We start from the raw sequence: 21,523 nt of genomic DNA, 5'->3' as shown, positions 1-21,523 counted from the left end.
TTTTTGAGTCATAGAACAGGCAGCTGACAAAGAAAATTGAAAAACTGGTCCTTATTGGAGATCTAAATAGTAGATTAGGAAATTAGTCCCACGAGGTGTACAGGAACATTTTGGAAAAATTTTGGACTTCTGCTGAGGACATGGACTAGTCATTACTAACATCATGTTTTAGCATAAAGATATGCACAAGTTCACATCGAGAGAAGACACAAGAAATAAGAAAAGCCTCATTGACTACGTCATTGTTGATAGTGATACCTTATCTCGTTCAGGGTACAAGAGTATACAGAGGATCTGAAATTGGAAGCGATCATTACTTAGTATTAAGCAGGATAAGAATGGATATCACATTGAAAAGAACAGTATGTAAGAAAGTTTTAAAAATAATTCAAGTTGAGCAGCTTTTACAAGTAAATTGTAAACTTGATTATGCAAACGTTATTGAAAAAAAGTTGCAGAAGTTTGAAAACAAGAAGCAAACCTTGGAGTCTCAGTGGCAAACTGAAGAAGACAATGATTCAGCTAAGGAGGTATGTGGTGAAATTGTCTGCAAGGATAGAAAAATAAGAACACCCTGGCGGACACAAGAAGTTAAAGAAGCAGTCCTGGAAAAGAAGAAAGCACATCAAAAGTTTCTAGCAAATAAGTTGGCACATGCCCTAAAAGAATATAGAGAAAAAATGTAAGAGAGCAAGCGGTGTGTAAAAGTAGCTAAACAAAAGTCATGGGAAGACTTTGGTAAGAATATAAAAAATAAATATCAGGAAGGTGGCAAAATGTTCTGGAGGCTATTGAAGAAGATTAGAAATGGAGGAAAGACTGCTGTAAAAGGAATCAAAGATGATAAAGGTGACATGAAAACTGAAGATAAGAATATCCTAGATGTCTGGAGTAATTACTTTGAGAGACTGTTAAATGAACCAAGCAGTGACACAACTATACTCGAAAATTTTCAAGAGGATTGCAAAGAGGAATACATATCAATACTTGAGGTAGAAAATGCCATCAAAAACTTGAAATGTGGAAAGGCAGCTGGAGTAGATGATATTCAACCAGAAATGCTTAAGTATGGAGATATAAAAGTTTTGTAGTGAGTACACTGCATAATTCAGAGGGCATTTTCGGAAGGTCGAATTCTCAATGATTAGAGTAGAGCCCACATAGTACCATCTATACAAAGGAAATAAAACTGAATGTGAGAATTACAGAGGAATTTCTCTACCAAGTGTTCCAGGTAAGATTAATGCAAGCATACTTGAAAAGAGGTTGAGAAAGATTGTGGAAGAGAAATTTGGAAGAGCAAGCTGAGTTCAGGCCAAATAGAGGTTGTCAAGATCAGATTTTCACTTTAAGACAAATAGTTGAGAAATCATGATTTCTCAACTATTTGTCTTCATCTTCATTAATATTCCATTTAGTCAGGGAATCTTTCAGAAGTATAACATCATCTGCATAAAGTAAAGAGCTAAGATTAGGATCGACAATTTTCATATATCAGATTTAATACCACTTTCCTTCATAATGTGATCCATATAGATAATGAATAACAGTGGGGATAATGAACACCCTTGTTGCATACCTGATTTAACATCAAAATCATCTTCCTGTACCTCCTTCAATTCTAACTGCTGACTTATGGCTTAAACAGAGACTATGTATTGCTTGATACAATGTCCAATTTACACCACTGAAGAGCTTTCCTCTTGGCATCTTGTCATATACCTTTTCCAGATCAATAAAACTTAAATACAAATCCTTGTTATATTCTCAACATTTCTCAACTATTTGTCTTAGTGAAAATCTGATTCTGACAACCTCTATTTGGCATGAATACAGCTTGTTCTTCACCAAGCTTTTCCTTGCACAAATGTTCTTAGCCATTTTTCAAGGTATATACTTGCATAAATCTTACCAGGAACACTCAGTAGGGAAATACCTCTATAATTCTCACATTTAGTTTTATTTCTCTTTTTATTAGATGAGTTGTACAAAAGCTCTGCTCCAATCATCTGGAATTCTACTGTTCTGATGACCAGGCCTTACGAATCAGGCAATGCAGCCACTGTAAAACTATTACACTTCTATATTTGAGTATTTCTTGTTGAATTTCATCTACTCCAGCTGTCTTCCCACATTTCAAGTTTTTGATAACTTTTTCTACTTCCAGTATGGATATATATTGCTGACTGCATTCCTGTTGGGAGTTTTCTACCCCCATGCTGACACTGCTTGTTTCATTTAGCAGTCTTTCAAAGTAATTACTCCAAACATCTAGAATGTCTTTATCTTCAGTTTTCATGTCACTTTTTATCATCTCTGATTCTTTTTACAGTACTTTTTCCTCCATTTCTAAGCTTTTTCAATAGCCTCCAGAATAGTTTGCCACCTTCCTGATATTTATTTTCTATGTTTTTACCAAAGTCCCCCACGTGATGACCAGGGTTAAAGAATAGTCCCAATGAATCCCATGCATGTTACAAGAGGTAACTAAAATGGGGTATAGCTGGGCCACCCCACCTTCACAGGACAAAAATTTGGAGGCCTGGTCCTCCAGGTTGGGGGTTTGGCAATGGGTTAACAATCCATTCCTGCAACAAGCTGAAGTGACTTCAAGGCAATGACACATGAAAAGGAAAAGGTCAATGAATTTTGGAACATTTAATGTTAATACAATGTTACAGGTAGGGAAAATGCAAAGTATATGAATTGGATATTACAGCATTACAAGAGATAATATGGAGAGGAAAAGGAAGAATAAACAAAAAAGAATATATTATGTATTATAGTGGTGCTGAAGAACAAGAAAATTATGGAGTAGGATTTATTATTAGAAAGAAGATAATAAAATCAATTTTAGGATTCATGCCAATAAATGAAAGAATTTGCATGTTACGAATTAAAGGAAAAATCCATAATATCGCTTTTATTAATATGTCCCAACTGAAAATGCTGACAAGATTGTGATAGATCAATTTTACAAGGATTTACAAGAAACATGTGAAAAAATAAATAAAAATGATGCCATGATAATATTAGGGGATTTTAATGCAAACATAGTTTACACGAAGAAACCAGTGAAAATGGAAATGCTTATACAATTAGTATATAGTACAATTTATTCAATAGTAAATAAACTTAGAATAATGAGTACATGTTTTCAACATAAGAAGATACATCTGGGGACCTGGATTATTCCAACAACATAAAGTAATCAAATAGATCATGCTCTGATTTCAAAAAGATGGGCAAGTTCAGTCAATGATGTACGAGCATATAGAGGAGCAAATTGTGACTCTGATCATGTTAGCTAAAATTAAATTTATATACAGAATATCAAATGTAGACCAAAAGAAAACTGAAAAGATAAAGAAATGGAACACTGAAGCATTCCGAAATAGAGAAATAATTGATAAATATCAGAAAAAAATAAAAGATAATATTAAAACAATAGAAAAAGAAAAGAATACAGAAGAAAAATGGGACTTAATACAACAATCAATCATAAATGCAGCTGAAGAAGAAACAGGATGGTATAGGAAAAATGGAAATGAATGGTTTGATATAGAATGTAACGAAATAATTGAACTGAAAAACAAAGCAAGGATAAAGTATTTACAAAGGAACACAAGAAATTATAGAGAATATTATGAAGAGAAAAGAAAACAGGCAAATCTTCTTCTTCTTTGAGTGCCATCTCCTACTGAAGGTCGGCGACCACCTTGGCAAATTTTGTGCGATTCTCAGCCACTCTGAGCAGGCTCTCAGAATTCATGCTAGTCCACTGTCTGATATCTGCCAGCCAAGATTTTCTTCATCTTCCTTGTCCTCTTCTTCCATTTATCTTCCCTTTTATAATCAATCGAAGTATCTTATATTTTTCATTATGAAGTAGGTTGATCAGGATATGCAGTTTTCCTTCTTTTTATGGTATCTAAAAGTTCATGCGATTTCCCATTTGTTCCAGTGCTTCCTGATTGGATGTTTTTGCTGTCCATGGGATTTTTAACATTCATCTGTATAAACATATCTCAAAGACTTCAAGTCTTTTTATTGATGTTGTCTTCGAGGTCCAAGTTTCTGCACCGTACAGCAGTACAGCCCATACATAGCATTTAACTGCGTACTCTAAGCTCTAAATTTAAACTGCAGTTACGCAGTGTTGATTTCATTAAGAGAAAATTTTTTCTTGCCATTTCAATTCTAACTTTTATTTCCATTTCTGGATTGCAATCTTCATTTAACCAGCATCTGTGATATTTAAACTTTGACACTCTTTCTATTTGTTTTCCATTTCCATTAAATAAAATTTGTAAAAAGAAAAAGAAAGAAAAGATTGAGAAGAAAGTGAAAAAAATAGCAGTATAATGAGAAAAGAGAAACTAGAAACTTTTATAAAGAATTAAAACAGCTAATACATAATTTTGATACACAAATGATACAATGTAAGGATAAAGAAGGAATAGTATTAATGGAGAAAGAATTAATTAAAGAAAGATGGAAGGAATATTTTATGGAATTATTTACGATGACAGCAGAAGGAAATAAGGAATATGAATATCAAAATAATTGTAGAAATATAGAAAAAAGAATTCAAGAACCAACTTACAAGGGTGGTCTGAAAATTTCTCAGCCTAACAATGAAAAAAACGAATTTATAATTTAAAAATCATTTTTATTTTTTAACATAATCTCCCTTAAGACTAATACATTTATTCCAGTGATGCTCCAGCACCATTATCCCATCCCTGTAGTGGTTCTCAGTAAGATCTGCAAAATACTCATCTATAGCTGCAATCATCTCTTGATTCAAAGAAAAACACTGACCAGCAAGGAAGGGTTTTAGTTTTGGGAAGAGATAGAAGTCAAAGGCAGTCAAATCTGGGAAACAGGGTAGATGTTCCAACAATTCATAGCGCAGATCATCCCTTAATTTTCCCACTGCCAAAACACCTTTGTGGGCAGGTGCATTATCCTGATGAAATATGATTTTTTTCTTCGGCAAACCGGGTCATTTCTCACAAATTTTTTCATCTAGTATGGTCAAAAGATCGGAATAATATTCCCTGGTTATTGTTTTACCCTTTTCAAGATAATTAATAAACAAAATGCCTTTAGCATCCCAAAACACCAATGCCATGACCTTTCCTGCTGATGGAACCAACTTGGTCTTCTTTGGCACTGAACAACCGGCTTCTGTCCACTGTTTTGACTGCTGTTTGGATTCTGGTGTGCAATGGTGTATCCAAGTCTCATCCACAGTAATAAATCGAAGCACAAAATCAGTTTTATTCTTGTTAACATGCTCAAGCACTGTTCAGAGATTTTCATACGCGTGCGTTTTTGATCTGCTATGAGCAAGTGCGGCACCCATCTTGCGCAAAGCTTTTCACCATGTGTTTTGCATGAAGAATTGCAAATGTAAATTCATTTGCAATTCTTCATGCAAAATATATCCCACACATTGACTCGCCTCGCCGATCATCCAATATCATATCGTGCACTTGATCTTTGATTTCTGTTGTTACACTTTTTGGACATCCTTCAAGTGGATCATCTTCAAGGCTGGTACGCCCACGTCTAAACTTGGCAGTCCATTTCTTAATTGTCAAAAAAGAAGGAGAAGAATGCCCATACACTTTTATGAACTTCGAATGAATTTCTTTTGGCGTTAAACCTTCTTTTACAAAGAATTTCATAACTGCAAGATGCTCAATTTTATCCATTTCAAGGGACACAGACAACACTTTTGCTTCAGGCAGCTGTATAAAACAAACTACTTGATAGAATGATTTGCAATTTCACATGGCAGATGTACCAACTTAGAAAAAAAAAATCTTGCCGATAGCGGTGCCATCTATAATCGTGGCCAAGAACTTTTCAGACCACCCTCGTATAAAGAAATAGTAGAAATGCAAACAAATTAAAAGTTTTAAAGTAAGGGGGGATTGGATGGGATAACAGAAGAACTTATAAAGAATGCTGGTGAAATATTATGGAAAGAAATTTATTATTTCATATTAGATATATGGAAAGGAGAAAAAATGCCAAATAATTGGAAAATTGGAATAATCCAACCAATATATAAAAAAAGGAGATAGATGAATTGTCAGAATTATAGAGGAATTACATTATTTAATGTTACATACAAAATTTTATCAAGTACGATATATAAAAGATTAGAACGATGGAGAGTACCAGTGTAGTTTTAGAAATAAAAGATCCACAATTGATAATGGGGTGCTTAAGGGTCAAAGCTGTATAACTGAGAGGAGACCTCCACATAGCCTTTAAAGGAATGCGGAGAACCGACCAGGGCTTCTGACCTAATGTCCAATCCTCACCTTCTCGTGGTGCACCCTGTTGGGTATCTACTTTGATACTGAACGAACGAGGATGGGCTGGCAATTTGGGATTTAGCCGACCAAATTGTATTCTTATTGGTTAAACCAAAATAAAAAATGATGGTACAACATGACAAAATTTCATGCCGGCTGGGGCGTCGCCCGGTTAAACAAGGCCCCCGTTGTTTTCGCCAGGGAACCAGGGCGAACAGCGAAAAATCAGCTACTGGAACAAATCTGAAAACAAACCCCAACTCAACATCACCAGAGTTAAAGATCGGTACTATCAACATAAGAAGCCTGAATGGCAAAGAAATGGAGCTAGCTGAGGAATTAGATAAGTACCAGATCGACATAATAGGGGTGACTGAAACAAAAAAGACCAAAACTGGTGAGATCTTTCTGAGCAATAAATACAAAATGTTATATTCAGGCAATGACAATCAAGCAAAAGAAGGAGTAGCAATAGTATTCAACACAAAATACGAGGCTAATCTTCTTGAATGGCAGTCAGTCTCAAGTAGAGTAATGTGGGCAAATATGAGAATGGGGAACTGGACAATGAGACTTATTTGTGCCTATGGTCCCACAGAAGGTTCTACTAAGGTAGAAGTGGAGGAATTTTTTGAAGCTTTAGAAAAAGCAACTGACACAATGAAAAAGGAAAAGTTGGTCCTTGTTGGGGATCTAAATAGTAGAGTAGGAAATGATTGTGAGACATACAAAAATATTTTGGGAAAATTTGGAGAAAAGAGCAAAGCTAATAATAATGGCAAATATCTGTTGGATTTCTGCTCAGGACATGGACTGGTTATTACTAACACCATGTTCCAACATAAAAATGTGCACAAATTCACATGGAGAGAAGAGGCTAGGAATAAGAAAAGTCTCATTGACTATGTTATTGTTGATAGTGATGTTTTCTCCCTGGTGCAGGACACCAGAGTGTACAGAGGATTTGAAATTGGAAGTGATCACTATTTAGTCTTGAGCAGGATGAAATTGAATTTCATATTGAAAAGAATAACATGTAAGAAAGTTTTAAAGCGAATAAAAGTTGAGCACCTCTCAGATGTGAACTGTAGACTAAAATACAGAAATATTATTGAAAAGAAAATGAAAGAGTTTGAGAACAGGAATCAAACCTTGGAGATTCAGTGGCAAACTCTGAAGGAAACATTGATTGATTCTGCAAGAGAGGCATGTGGTGAGGTTGTGTGCAAGGATAAAAAAATTAGAACTCCCTGGTGGACACAGGAAGTTAAAGAGGTAGTGAAGGAAAAGAAGAAAGCATATCAAAAGTTCCTGGCAAATAAGTCAGCTTTTACTCTTACAGAATACAGAGACAAATGTAAGAAAGCTAAACAGTGTGTAAAACTAGCTAAACAAAAGTCATGGGAAGACTTTGGCAAGAATATAGAAAATAAATATCAAGAAGGTGGCAAATTATTCTGGAGGTTGTTGAAGAAGCTTAGGAATGGAGGAAAGAGTGCTGTAAAAGGAATTAGAGATGATAAAGGTGAAATGAAAACAGGAGAAAAAGATATCCTTGAAGTATGGAGTAATTACTTTGAAGAACTGCTAAATGAAACAAGCAGTGATGACAGCACAGTGATAAAAAACACTGACCAGGCATGCAGTCAGAAATACATATCCATACTTGAAGTAGAAAAAGCCATCAAAGGCTTGAAATGTGGAAAGGCAGCAGGAGTAGATGATATTCGACCAGAAATGTTGAAGTATGGTGGTATAAGAGTCTTACAGTGGCTGCACTGCATAGTTCAGAAAGCCTGAACAGAGGGACAAATTTCCGATGATTGGAGTAGAGCTCTCATAGTACCCATATATAAAAAGGGAAATAAAACTGCATGTGAGAATTACAGAGGTATTTCCCTACTGAGTGTTCCTGGTAAGATCTATGCAAGTATACTTGAGAAACGGTTGAGAAGAATTGTGGAAGAAAAGCTTGGTGAAGAACAAGCTGGATTCAGGCCAAATAGAGGCTGTCAGGATCAGATCTTCACTTTACGACAAATAGTCGAGAAAGCATGGGAATATAACAAAGATCTGTATTTAAGTTTTGTCGATTTGGAAAAGGCATATGACAAGGTGCCAAGAGAGAAGCTATTCAATACACTGCAGTTATATGGTGTCAATGGGGCATTATATCAAGCAATACTTAGTCTTTATTTGAGTTGTGAGTCAGCAGTTAGAATTGAAGGAAGTACAGGAAGATGGTTTAATGTTAAATCTGGTGTGAGACAAGGATGTACATTATCCCCTCTGTTATTCATTATCTATATGGATCACATTATGAAGGAATGTGGTATTAAACCTGATATCAAAATTGGAGATGTTAATGTCAGCTCTTTGCTTTATGCGGATGATGTTATACTTCTAAATAAATCCGCTACAAGTCTGCAAGATTCTCTGACTAAATTGAATAGCTGTTGTAATAGATATGGTATGAAGGTCAGCAATAAAAAGACAAAGACAATGAAAATAGGCAGAATCATTGAAAATGTCAACTGTGTTGTGAATGGAGAACTTGTGGAACAAGTAAAACATTTCAGCTACTTAGGCACAATTTTTACTGAAGATGGTAAACTAAATATAGAAATAGACAACAGAATCAGCAAAGCTGGTATGGTGGGAAGTCAATTGAATAAATTCATATGGAATAAGAAAGAAATTAGTCGGAACACTAAATTAGCTGTATACAAGACTGTATTCAAACCAATTTTAACTTATGGATCTGAGAGCTGGGTCAGAAGTAAAACACTTGACCAAAGACTAGAGACCGCAGATGAGAGTCCTGAGAAAGATTAGAGGTGTGAACAGATGGCATCAATGGCAATATCATATTAAAAATGAGGATATTAGGAAAGAACTTGACATTGTCAGCATCCAGGAATGCGTTAGCAGAGCTAATCTCAGATGGTATGGTCACTTAAATAGAATGGGAGAGGAAAGATTAGCAAAACAAGTGTTCTCTACCAGGTTGGCAGGAAAACGACCCAGAGGAAGACCAAGATATAGGTGGATTGATACGGTACAAAGTGCCTTAGACGATAGAAAAGATCTGATAATGTTGGAGTCTTGACAAGTAACAGACTGATTTGGAGGAAAATTGTAGATAGGAAGTTAGTAATGATGTAATTTTTTCATGTAGTACTGTCATATCCTGTACACCCCTTGAGGGTACATGGCAGGAATTTGATGATGATGATGATGATGACAATTGATAATATATTTATGCTATGGAATGTATATGAAAAATATTTAGAATAGGATATAGAACTTCATAACTTATATACTAATTTCCAACAATAAATTAAATAGACAAGAAATGATACATAGCTTGAAAATACTGGGAATACCAGGAAAATTAATTAAATTAATTAAAATTACATTAGAAGAAGGATCCAAAGCAGTAGTTAAAATACAAGGGGAATTAACAGACTCCTTTGAAATAAACTGTGGAGTAAGACAAGGAGATGTACTTTCAGCAAGTTTAATTTGGTACTTGAAGAAATAATGAGAGAGTTAAATACAAGAGAATTTATTAATAATAAATTAATACAAATATGTGCATATGCAGATGATATAGCAATAATAAGTCACAGGAGAAAAGATTTAGAAAAGAAATTTGAACATAATAGAAATGCTAAAAAAGTTGGATTACAAATTAACGAACAGAAGACTAAATATATACAATGTGGAAAAACAATAAATGAAAATATTACAAGATATAATATAGGTGAATACAGTTTTGAAGTTGTAGATAGTATTAAATATTTAGGTTCATTAATAACAACAAACAATAATATACCCGATGAAATTAATAGTAGAATCATGGCTGGAAATGAGTTATTATATTTATAAAAAGTTAACGAGTAATACGATTCTTAATCGTAATTCTAAATTAAATTATAAGACCTGTAAGAACATAATGTGAAACGTGGCCATTAACACACAAAGATATAGATAAACTGAGAATCTTTCAAAGGAACTTGAACAACTAATTAATGGCGAAGATATAGTAAGATATATAAAGACACAAAGAATAGTGTGGTTGGGACATATAGAAAGAATGGAAAAAGATGGGAGTTAAAAAATACTTGAATTGAAACCATTAGAGCAAAGGAAGAAAGGTAGACCAAAAAAAAGATGAATTGATGATGTACGAAAAGATCTTACAACTTAAAAAGTTAAGAATTGGAAGAATATTGCACAGAAAATAAAAGAATGGCTAAAAATTGTTTTGCAAGCTAAAACTCATAGAGTTGTGAAGCTAAAGGAAGAAGATGTTTTTACCAAAGTCTTCCTATAACTTTTGTTTAGCTAGTTTTGCACAGTGCTTCACTTTCTTACATTTTTCTCTGTATTCTCTAAGAGCACAAGTTGACTTATTTGCCAAGAACTTTTTATATGCTTTTTTCTTTTCCTTGACTGTCTCTTTAACTTCCTGTGTCCACCACAGACTTCTGATTTTTCTATCCTTACAACAACCATGTCACATGCATCTCTGGATGAATCAATCAATGTTTTCTTAACGGTTTGCCAACGAATCTCCAAGATTTGGTTCTTGTTTTCAAATTCTTTCATTTTTTCTTCAATGATGTTTGTGTATTTGAGTCTACAGTTCACCTCTGAAAGCTGCTCAACATTGATTCATTTTCAAACTTTCTTACACACTCTTCTTTTCAATATGAAATTCAATTTTATCCTGCTCAAAACTAAACAGTGATCACTTCCTATTTCAAATCCTCTGTATACTCATATCCTGAACCACTGGGAAGACATCACTATCAACTATAGCACAGTCAATGAGACTTTTCTTATCTCTTGCACCTTCTCTCCATGTGAATTTGTGCACATTTTTATGTTGGAACATAGCATTAGTAATAATTAATTCATTTCTGAATAAAAATAGATTAATTATTATATACTTAATGGATTAATTTATTATTTAATAATAAATCTGCTGGATTTCTCCAGCAGATTTACCATTATTATTAGCTTTGTACCCTTCTCCAAATTTTCCCGAAACATTTCTGTATGTCTGGTAATAATTTCTACTCTGCTGCTTAGATCTCAAACAAGGACCAACTTTTCCTTTTACATTGTGCCAGCTGCCTTCTGTAATGCCTCAAAAAATTCCTCCACTTCTTCCTTGGTAGAACCTTCTGTGGGACCATAAGCACAAGTAAGTTTCATTATCCACTTCCCCGTTCTGATATTTGCCCAAATCGCTTTACTTGATATTGCCTGCCACTCAAAAAGATTATCTTCATATTTAATGTTGAATACTATAGCTACTCCCTGTTTTCCCTGATTGTTATTGCCTGAATATAACATTTTGCATTTGTTACTTAGAAAGATCTTACCTGTTTTTGTCTTCTTTGTTTCAGTCACGCCTCTTATGTCGATCTGGTACTTATCCAATTCATCTGCTAGTTCCATCTCTTTTCCATTGATGCTCTTTATGTTGATAGTACCAAACTTAAGCTCTGCTGATGTTGAGTTGGGATGTCTTCCAGGATTTGTTCTTGTTTATGTATAAAATATTGTTTTATGACCTTTATTTAACATTATTATGGTCGAATTTCATTGTTAAGAAAGAATGTAATCATTGCTTTTAAAATTCAGTCTATAGGAAATAAATTCTCACTTTATGAGCTCATGTTAGGAAACAATTAACTCAAAGTCAAGAACTGTGCAAAAAAAAAATTAATAATCCTTAGCTCACCTGTGATACTAATATATTATATGTTTACAACCTTTCTAGGGGGGGGGGGGGGAGAGAGAGAGAGCACTTCTGAGAATGCCAATGGTGGAAACTAGTTTCACTAGACAGAAATGAAGAATTTTTGAATGAATGTTAGCAACAGATAGTTCTAAGTCAGAATGAAAATAGATAGTAAGTGTTGCTCATGTTTAATACATGAATCATCTAAGGGTCAAAGCTGTATAACTGAGAGGAGACCTCCACATAGCCTTTAAAGGAATGCAGAGAACCGACAAGGGCTTCTGACCTAATGTCCAATCCTCACCTTCTCGTGGTGCACCGTGTTGGGTATCTACTTGGATACTGAACGAACGAGGATGAGCTGGCAATTTGGGATTTAACCGACCAAATTGTATTCTTATTGTTTCTTTTTTATTTTGGTTAAACCAAAATAAAAAATGATGGTACAACATGACAAAATTTCATGCCGGCTGGAGCATCACCCGGTTAAACAAGGCCCATGTTGTTTTCGCCTGGAAACCAGGGCGAACAGCGAAAAGTCAGCTACTGGAACAAATCTGAAAACAAACCCCAACTCAACATCACCAGAGTTAAAGATCGGTACTATCAACATAAGAAGCCTGAATGGCAAAGAAATGGAGCTAGCTAGGAATTAGATAAGTACCAGATCGACATAATAGGGGTGACTGAAACAAAAAAGACAAAAACTGGTCAGATGTTTCTGAGCAATAAATATAAAAATGTTATATTCAGGCAATGACAATCAAGGAAAAGAAAGAGTAGCCATAGTATTCAACACAAAATACGAGGCTAATCTTCTTGAATGGCAGTCAGTCTCAAGTAGAGTAATGTGAGCAAATATGAGAATGGGGAACGGGACAATGAGACTTATTTGTGCCTATGGTCCCACAGAAGGTTCTACTAAGGTAGAAGTGCAGGAATTTTTTTGAGGCTTTAGAAAAAGCAACTGACACAATGAAAAAGGAAAAGTTGGTCCTTGCTGGGGATCTAAATAGCAAAGTAGGAAATGATTGTGAGACATACAAAAATATTTCGGGGAAAATTTGGAGAAAAGAGCAAAGCTAATAATAATGGCAAATATTTGTTGGATTTCTGCTCAGGAAATGGACTGGTTATTACTAACACCACGTTCCAACATAAAAATGTGCACAAATTCACATGGAGAGAAGAGGCAAGGAATAAGAAAAGTCTCATTGACTATGTTATTGTTGATAGTGATGTTTTCTCCCTGGTGCAGGACACCAAAGTGTACAGAGGATTTAAAATTGGAAGCAATCATTATTTAGTCTTGAGCAGGATAAAATTGAATTTCATATTGAAAAGAATAACATGTAAGAAAGTTTTAAAGCGAATCAAAGTTGAGCAGCTCTCAGATGTGAACTGTAGACTAAAATACACAAAGATTATTGAAGAAAAAATGAAAGAGTTTGAGAACAGGAATCAAACCTTGGAGATTCAGTGGCAAGCCTTGAAGCCCTGATCAAGCCCTGATTGATTCAGCTAGAGGTGCATGTGGTGAAGTTCTCTGCAAGGATAGAAAAATTAGAACTCCATGGTAGACACAGGAAGTTAAAGAGGCAGTGAAGGAAAAGAAGAAAGCATATCAAAAGTCCCTGGCAAATAAGTCAGCTTGTGCTCTTAGAGAATACAGAGACAAATGCAAGAATGCAAAACACTGTGTAAAACTAGCTAAACAAAAGTCATGGGAGGACTTTAGCAAGAAAATAGAAAATAAATATCAAGAAGGTGGCAAAATATTCTGGAGGTTGTTGAAGAAGCTTAGGAATGGAGGAAAGAGTACTGTAAAAGGGGTTAGAGATCATAAAGGTGAAATGAAAACAGGAGAAAAAGATATCCTTGAAGTATGGAGTAATTACTTTGAAAAACTGCTAAATGAAACAAGCAGTGATGACAGCACAGTGATAAAAAACACTGACCAGGCATGCAGTCAGGAATACATATCCATACTTGAAGTAGAAAAAGCCATCAAAGGCTTGAAATGTGGAAAGGCAGCAGGAGTAGATGATATTCGACCAGAAATGCTGAAGTATGGTGGTATAAAAGTCTTACAGTGGCTGCACTGCATAGTTCAGAAAGCCTGGACAGAGGGACGAAATCGCGATGATTGGAGTAGAGCTCTCATAGTACCCATATATAAAAAGGGAAATAAAACTGAATGTGAGAATTACAGAGGTATTTCCCTACCGAGTGTTCCTAGCAAGATCGATGCAAGTATACTTGAGAAACGATTGAGAAAAATTGTGGAAGAAAAGCTTGGTGAAGAACAAGCTGGATTCAGGCAAAAAAAGGCTGTCAGGATCAGATCTTCACTTTACGACAAATAGTCAAGAAAGCATGGGAATATAACAAAGATCTGTATTTAAGTTTTGTCGATTTGGAAAAGGCATATGACAAGGTGCCAAGCGAGAAGCTATTCAATACGCTACAGTTATATGGTGTCAATGGGGCATTATATCAAGCAATACTTAGTCTTTATTTGAGTTGTAAGTCAGCAGTTAGAATTGAAGTACAGGAAGATGGTTTAATGTTAAATGTGGTGTGAGACAAGGATGTACATTATCCCCTCTGTTATTCATTACCTATGTGGATCCCATTATGAAGGAAAGTGGTATTAAACATGATATCAAAATTGGAGATGTTAATGTCAGCTCTTTGCTTTATGCGGATGATGTTATACTTCTAAACAAATCAGCTACAAGTCTGCAAGATTCTCTGACTAAATTGAATAACTGTTGTAATAGGTATGGTATGAAGGTCAGCAATAAAAAGACAAAGACAATGAAAATAGACAGAATCATTGAAAATGTCAACTGTGTTGTGAATGGAGAACCTGTGGAGCAAGTAAAACATTTCAGCTACTTAGGCACAATTTTTAGTGAAGATGGGAAATTAAATATAGAAAGAGACAACAGAATCAGCAAAGCTGGTATGGTGGAAAGTCAATTGAATAAATTCATATGGAATGAGAGAGAAATTAGTTGGAACACTAAATTAGTGTATACAAGACAGTGTTCAAACCAGTTTTAACTTATGGATCTGAGAGCTGGGTCAGAAGTAAAACACTTGACCAAAGACTAGAGACTGCAGATATGAGAGTCCTGAGAAAGATTAGAGGCATGAACAGATGGCATCAATGGCAATATCATATTAAAAACAAGGATATTAGGAAGGAGATTGACATTGTTAGCATTCAGGAATGTGCTTGCAGAGCTAATCTCATGAGGTATGGTCACTTAAACAGAATGGAGAGGAAAGATTAGCAAAACAAGTGTTCTCTGCCAGGTTGGCAGGGAAAATGACCCAGAGGAAAACCAAGATATAGGTGGATTGATACAGTACAAAGTGCCTTAGACGATAGAAATATAAGATCTGATAATGTCGGAGTCTTAACAAGTAACAGACTGATTTAGAGGAAACTTGTTGATAGGAAGTTAGTAATGATTTATTTTTTTCATGTAGTACTATCATATCCTGTACACCCCCTTGAGGGTACATGGCAGGAATTTGATGATGATGATCACCTATAATACATTAATATCACAAGTGAGCTAAGGATTATTAATTTTTTTTTGCACAGTACTTGACTTTATGAGTTAATTGTGAATTGCAATATTTAAATAATTTTTCAAATTTTAAAATTTGATAACAATGGAATATGATCATCAAATTTTAAGATTTGAAAATTATCATATTCCATTTGGAAACTTTAACATCACTATTTCTCTCTAGACCCATATTCATCATGATGTCAAAATTACTGAAATTAAAGATTTCATCTCAACTGAATAATAAATAGAAATCTGGAGAAAAGACAGATGAATCGGAATATCTCTGTGGTGTTAAGTGAATAAGCAAAGAAGTTTTGAGCCACCTCTCCAAAATCTGTACAGCTATGGAATACCACTATAGAATATATAAACAAACAGCAGATATATGTAGAAGGCTAATAGATAACCTTAGGAAATTATATTTTGGGTGGTCAATTTTGCTGTTTAAAATACCAGTATACAGCAATTATAAATATTTTGATATTTTTAATGTGGATAGAAATTTATTAGTAAAAAACACAATTATTTACCTCATTCTCTCTTTCTCTTCTAAATCGCACTTATGTGCTTGTACATGTGGCTGGAATAGTGGACATATGGAGTTCAAAAGATTTATATAACATACCATAGCATCATGTTTTGACATATCAGTAAGTGCTGCCCAGGCTTGCCTGTAAGAAAGAAGAAACATGTTTGAATAAATTAATTGGGTTCATTTTGATAATTCTGAATATAAATTCATGTGTAGGGGAGAATTATATAAATATTTCAAATGTTAAAATTTAATAACCATATTCCATTTGGAAACTTTAATGCACTATTTCTGTCCATATTAGTTAATAGTGTAATACACTTCAGTTGATTACTTCACCTTCTGAACTATTAATCAGATGACAGTTTTGTAAGTCACTTAACTTCTTGAATGCATCAGCACAATCAGTTTCAGAAGGAAAAATGATACTGTAAACACTATTAGTAGGAAGATTTTTTTATTATTTTTCATGGAAGAGAAGCACTAAGGTGTAAACTTGCCAAGCATTCACAGGTATATTAAAAATCTATAAAGATACATTAAATTTGTGAAAGTTTTCTATACATCAATGAATGTATAAATGGAATTAAATGAAGTTAAAAGTATATATATAACGCTTATATAATACTTACTCAGGTTCCATTTCACAAATCTCAGATTAAAATTTGTTCGAAACTTTTTTTTTTTTTAAATATAAATCTATGAAAGGCTGTAAACCTATAAACATTTAGTATGGTGGGTGGGATAACAGTCAGATAATCAATTTGCTGTTTAGAGAAGTATATGAAACCTCCTTCATGTGACTGTATTGACAGTAATTCTACTGCTTTGGAAAATGATATTCAAATCATTGTGCTTTATTAGGAATCAATAATTTGTATATTTCCCAAGTCAGTGATGCTTAACCATTTCTATTCAAAGAAACTGAACAGATGTATAATACAGCTGACTTTCACTACATCACTTTAACAAAACTTGCTTATAAAAAATTACTGAAAAGTCTCACCCAAATTCCCATAAGTGAATTTTATTTAGCAGAGTATGCTAAATGAAATTCACTACAGCAAACTATTCCTGTAGTCCTTGAAGTATGTTCTAGTGAGAGTTGACTATATGTTAAAACATATGCACACAATAATAAAATGAAACAAAAACTTGTAATGTCTCCACTCAGCTTAAGCGAATGCTGATAAAGTAAAATCAATAAATTACTATATAATGATGTGACAACTCTCTTGTCATTAAATTTTGTTGTAAATTAGTTTAATTTAACTGATTCAATTTCTTGTCAAGAGAATTTTAACATCACCATTCTTAGTCTTGCAAGAATACTGGCTTAAAGAAAATTTATGTTTACACATGATATTGGCAATATTTACATAAACATAAAAAATTATTTTTGTTAAGTGTCCAGGCAAGACTTATATATGCAAATATACAACAGAATATGAGATGTTTAAGACAAACTTGTGAAGAATAAGTGATATTCAGACAATAATTATAAATGGATCACTGAGACCTAATACTTTCACAAAGATAGGAAATCATTCATATATTACAAGGGTCTCTATGTTTTGTAGATCATGAAAAGGCATATAATACATTAAGAGAAAAGTTGTTCAAAACCTCTGACATCATAGCTAGCTAGCTCATCTAGTTATATGGAATAGAGATCTCACTGGTGATAAGTCCAATTTTTTTTTTTATTTTTTTTTTTAAATATCAATCAGCCCCATACACGAGAGGTCACAAGACCTCTGACATGACAGTGCCATGCATGTAAGTGGCTAGACAGAAGAGAATTTGTTAATGTGCTTTTTGAAAACCTGAAGGTTGCAGTCATTGGGGAGGACTATGGGAAAATGTTCCAAAGAGAAGAAGATGAGAAGTTGGTTCGATGAGTTTGGAGTTGAACTATAAATGAGTGTTGAGTGGCAGCTGCTTGTATTTGTATATGAGTACAGGAAAGTGGTGGGATTGTAGTAGCCAGTTCAGAGGAGCAGTGTCCATGGAAAAACCTGTAGAATGCAGCAACAGAACATCTAATGAGAAAGTGACTGGAGGGAGGTGGTGGGGAATGTCATCAATTAAGCTAACTGCTTGCTTAATTATCAGGTATATAAAATTAGGTATTCTGAGGTGTACCACCTCAAATGTGGGAACAGTAGTCTAAGGTTAGGTGGATTTGAGTTTTATAAAGTGTCAGGAGTTGAACAGAAGTACTGTTTAGAACAGAAAAGAATACTAAGGTTTTGGGAGGCTGAAGAAGCTATGAATTTGACATGCTCATGCCAGGATAGACTGGATGTGAGCATTAATCCAAGGAGAGAAAACTTGTCCTGGTTGGCAAAAGGAATATTGTCAAGTGAGGAAGAGAGCAGATGGCATTAAAATTGGTTTTGGTGGTATTAAAATTCAGCATGTTATCCTCACACCACTGGAGAATGCAAGATCAGTGTTTAGGAGAATGGTTAAAGAAGATCTTGAAGCATAAGTTACCTGAGAATACAAAGTTTGAGTGGAGTGCTGCCATCAGGAAAGCTATGAATAAGACTGGATGTCAGGGAGAGATCATTAATGCATAGGAGGAAGAGATTAAGTGACAGTACTGAGGCCTGGGGGTATACTATTATTATTATTATTATATTCAGACCTCCATAGAGTCAAAAGATTCATCGTGAGAGGTCCCTCTTAGGAAACACAAAGTCTATTATACCGCTCCCTAAACTCATTACCCGTTCTTGCTCTCACCACTCTATCAGGCAATGCATTCCATTGTTCAACCACCCTCCATGCAAAGAAACCACTCCTCACCCGATTTGCTCACAGCTTTGGCCCCTCATCATCACTCCATGATGTTTAACCAAGCGAAAGAACTCCCCAGTGTCAACCCTGTAACCACTTCTCAACAGTTTAAAAGTCTCAATCATATCATCTCCCTCTATCCACCAAACTCTGCAGTCACATTCCCTGAGCCGATCCTCATAACTAACACTGTACAGTCCTGAAGCCATCTTTGTTATCTGCCTTTGTACCCTTTCCACAGTTAATTTATCCCCTTCAAATCCTGGGGACCAAATCTGTGAACAATAGTCTAGGTGTGGTCTAATCAGAGTCTTATACAATGGAATGATAACTCTTTTATCTCTGCTGGTCAGTGTCCTTCTCATTATTGCAGCAATCCTCTGTGTTACCTTCACCACCTTTGCAATATGTCCCCAAAATTTCAGGATTCTATTAATCATCAACCCCAGATCTCGTCTCCCCTACTTCCTCCAATAGAGTATGCAGCATCCCATTGGTGTGCCCCAAACCTCAAGATCTTATATTCTGCTGCATTAAACCGGCATCCCCCATTCATTTGCCCATCTGTCTAGCTTATTCAAATCCTTTTGCAGGGCTACCACATCTGCACTATTACTAATAACCCTTCCCAGCTTCACATCATCTGCAAACAACAGACTATCCCCTTGCAATCCACTGACAATGTCATTGATATAAAGGTTAAACTGTATAGGTCCCAGTACTGAGCCCTGTGGGACCCCACTTGTAACCCTCTGCCTCCTTGAAACTGTCTCACCATACACAACTCTCTGATACCTATCGGACAGCCAATCCTGAATCCAGTTGACTAACCTGATATCCAGACCCATGTGCTGCAACTTAAATATCAGCTTATCATGTGGCACTCTGTCAAATGCCTTCGCTAAATCCAAGAAAATGGCAGTATATGCCTTTCCCTCATCTACTGCTCTTGTAACTTTATTATAAAAGGCTAGCATATTACTAAAACAAGAGCATCCCTTCACAAATCCATGCTGACTTTCACAGATAACATTACCCTCATCTGCCCAATGCAGTATACGGTCCCTCACGAATTTTTTCAAGATCTTAACAACTATGGATGACACAAACTGGCCTATAATTAGACACTTTCAGTCTGCTACCATCCTTATGCAATGGCACTATCTTACCTTCCTTCCATTCCCTGGGAACCTTTCCCGAGCCAGACTTTCATTGAAAAAGTCAGGTCAAAGGAGCTGTCAGTTCTTGAGCACATTCTCTCAAAACTCACGGTGAAATACCATCCAGTCCCACAGCTTTACTGACATCCAGAGTACTCAGCATCTGGAACACACTCTCCTTCTGAACCTCTAAACCTCGAACCTGCCCTATCCTTCTAGTATTAAAATTTACTCCTCCAGGATGAAATACTCCAATAAAGTGTTCATTGAACAATTCCACTCCACTATCTCCTCTGCATCAGTCACTCTATTCCCATTTTTATCCCACAATGTCAATCTTCCACAGTCATTTCTCCTACTACTTTTTAGCCAATAACGAATTCAGTTATTAGCTAAAAAATTCCCTAGGATTTTCTTTGGATCTTAGGGCCAATCTCTTCTCATATTCCAGTTTCGCCTTCCTAACCATACTAGTCACTCTCCTGGCCTGTGTCTTATATTCTTCATGCATCTGCTCTTCACCTGTCTCCTTATATCTCTTCCATAGCCTCTTTTTCACATGCAATTCCTGTTTAATGTTGTTTGTCATCCACTTTACTCCAAATTGTGTTCTCTTCTTCGCTCATGGAATACAGCTTACTATTGCTGCTAACAAATATTCCTTCACAATTTCCCAAGCACTAATGATATCCCGTCCCTCCAATTCCTTCCCCCATGAAACTTCCCCAAGTTGACGTCTAAGACTATTGTAATCACCTGCCTTATAATTCCACATACGTTCCCATCTCTTTGATACTTTTGCATGTCTATTCATCCTCCAAGTCAAAACCACATGGTCACTCTCTCCAACTGGTGGGAGAGATGTCATCTCAGTTATTATCAACTCTTCTGATGCTATGACCAAATCCAAAACTCTTCAACCTCTTGTTCCCTCTATTACATGCTGCCTAAGACATTTTCCCCTCAAGAATTCTAGAAATTCCATTCCCTTATTGCTACATGCATTTTCCTCTCCCCAATTTATACTGCTGTAGTTAAAATCTCCCATAACAATCATTCTTCTTGCACTTGCCAAGCTCAACTGTTAAATAAATACTGATAAATAAAACACTGATAAATAAAACTGAGAAAACGGATGAAAGGAAAGGAAAGCATCTACCATAACCCACAGTGAACAGCCAGAGAGGAAACTGGTAATCCATTTGCAAAGGGAGGGAGGAATACCATAAGATGGTAGGTTGGCAAGGAGGTTAGCAATGGTTAGCAGAAGTGCCACAATGATAGAAACTAATAACTGAATTTTTTTCACTTCTTAATATGATTTAGTATTAATTTCTTGACTT

General features: G+C 35.3%; 1 protein-coding gene across 1 annotated transcript in view; it reads right to left on the bottom strand.

Moving 5' to 3' along the window:
• Window positions 1-21,523, bottom strand: part of LOC150102272 (Golgi resident protein GCP60) — a 189,116-nt gene that overhangs the window by 114,142 nt on the left and 53,451 nt on the right. The window contains exon 3 of the mRNA XM_090399544.1: window positions 16,214-16,354. Within this exon, the coding sequence (XP_090255670.1) occupies window positions 16,214-16,354 (141 nt within the window). The remainder of the gene's footprint in view (window positions 1-16,213; window positions 16,355-21,523) is intronic.

This window comes from Typopeltis vanoorti, chromosome 10 (assembly GCF_054136105.1).
Source record: "Typopeltis vanoorti isolate ZY-2024b chromosome 10, IOZ_Tvanoo_1.0, whole genome shotgun sequence".
Taxonomy (NCBI): domain Eukaryota; kingdom Metazoa; phylum Arthropoda; class Arachnida; order Uropygi; family Thelyphonidae; genus Typopeltis; species Typopeltis vanoorti.
Note: the sequence above shows the minus strand (reverse complement) of the source record. Positions and strands in the feature narration are given on the sequence as shown.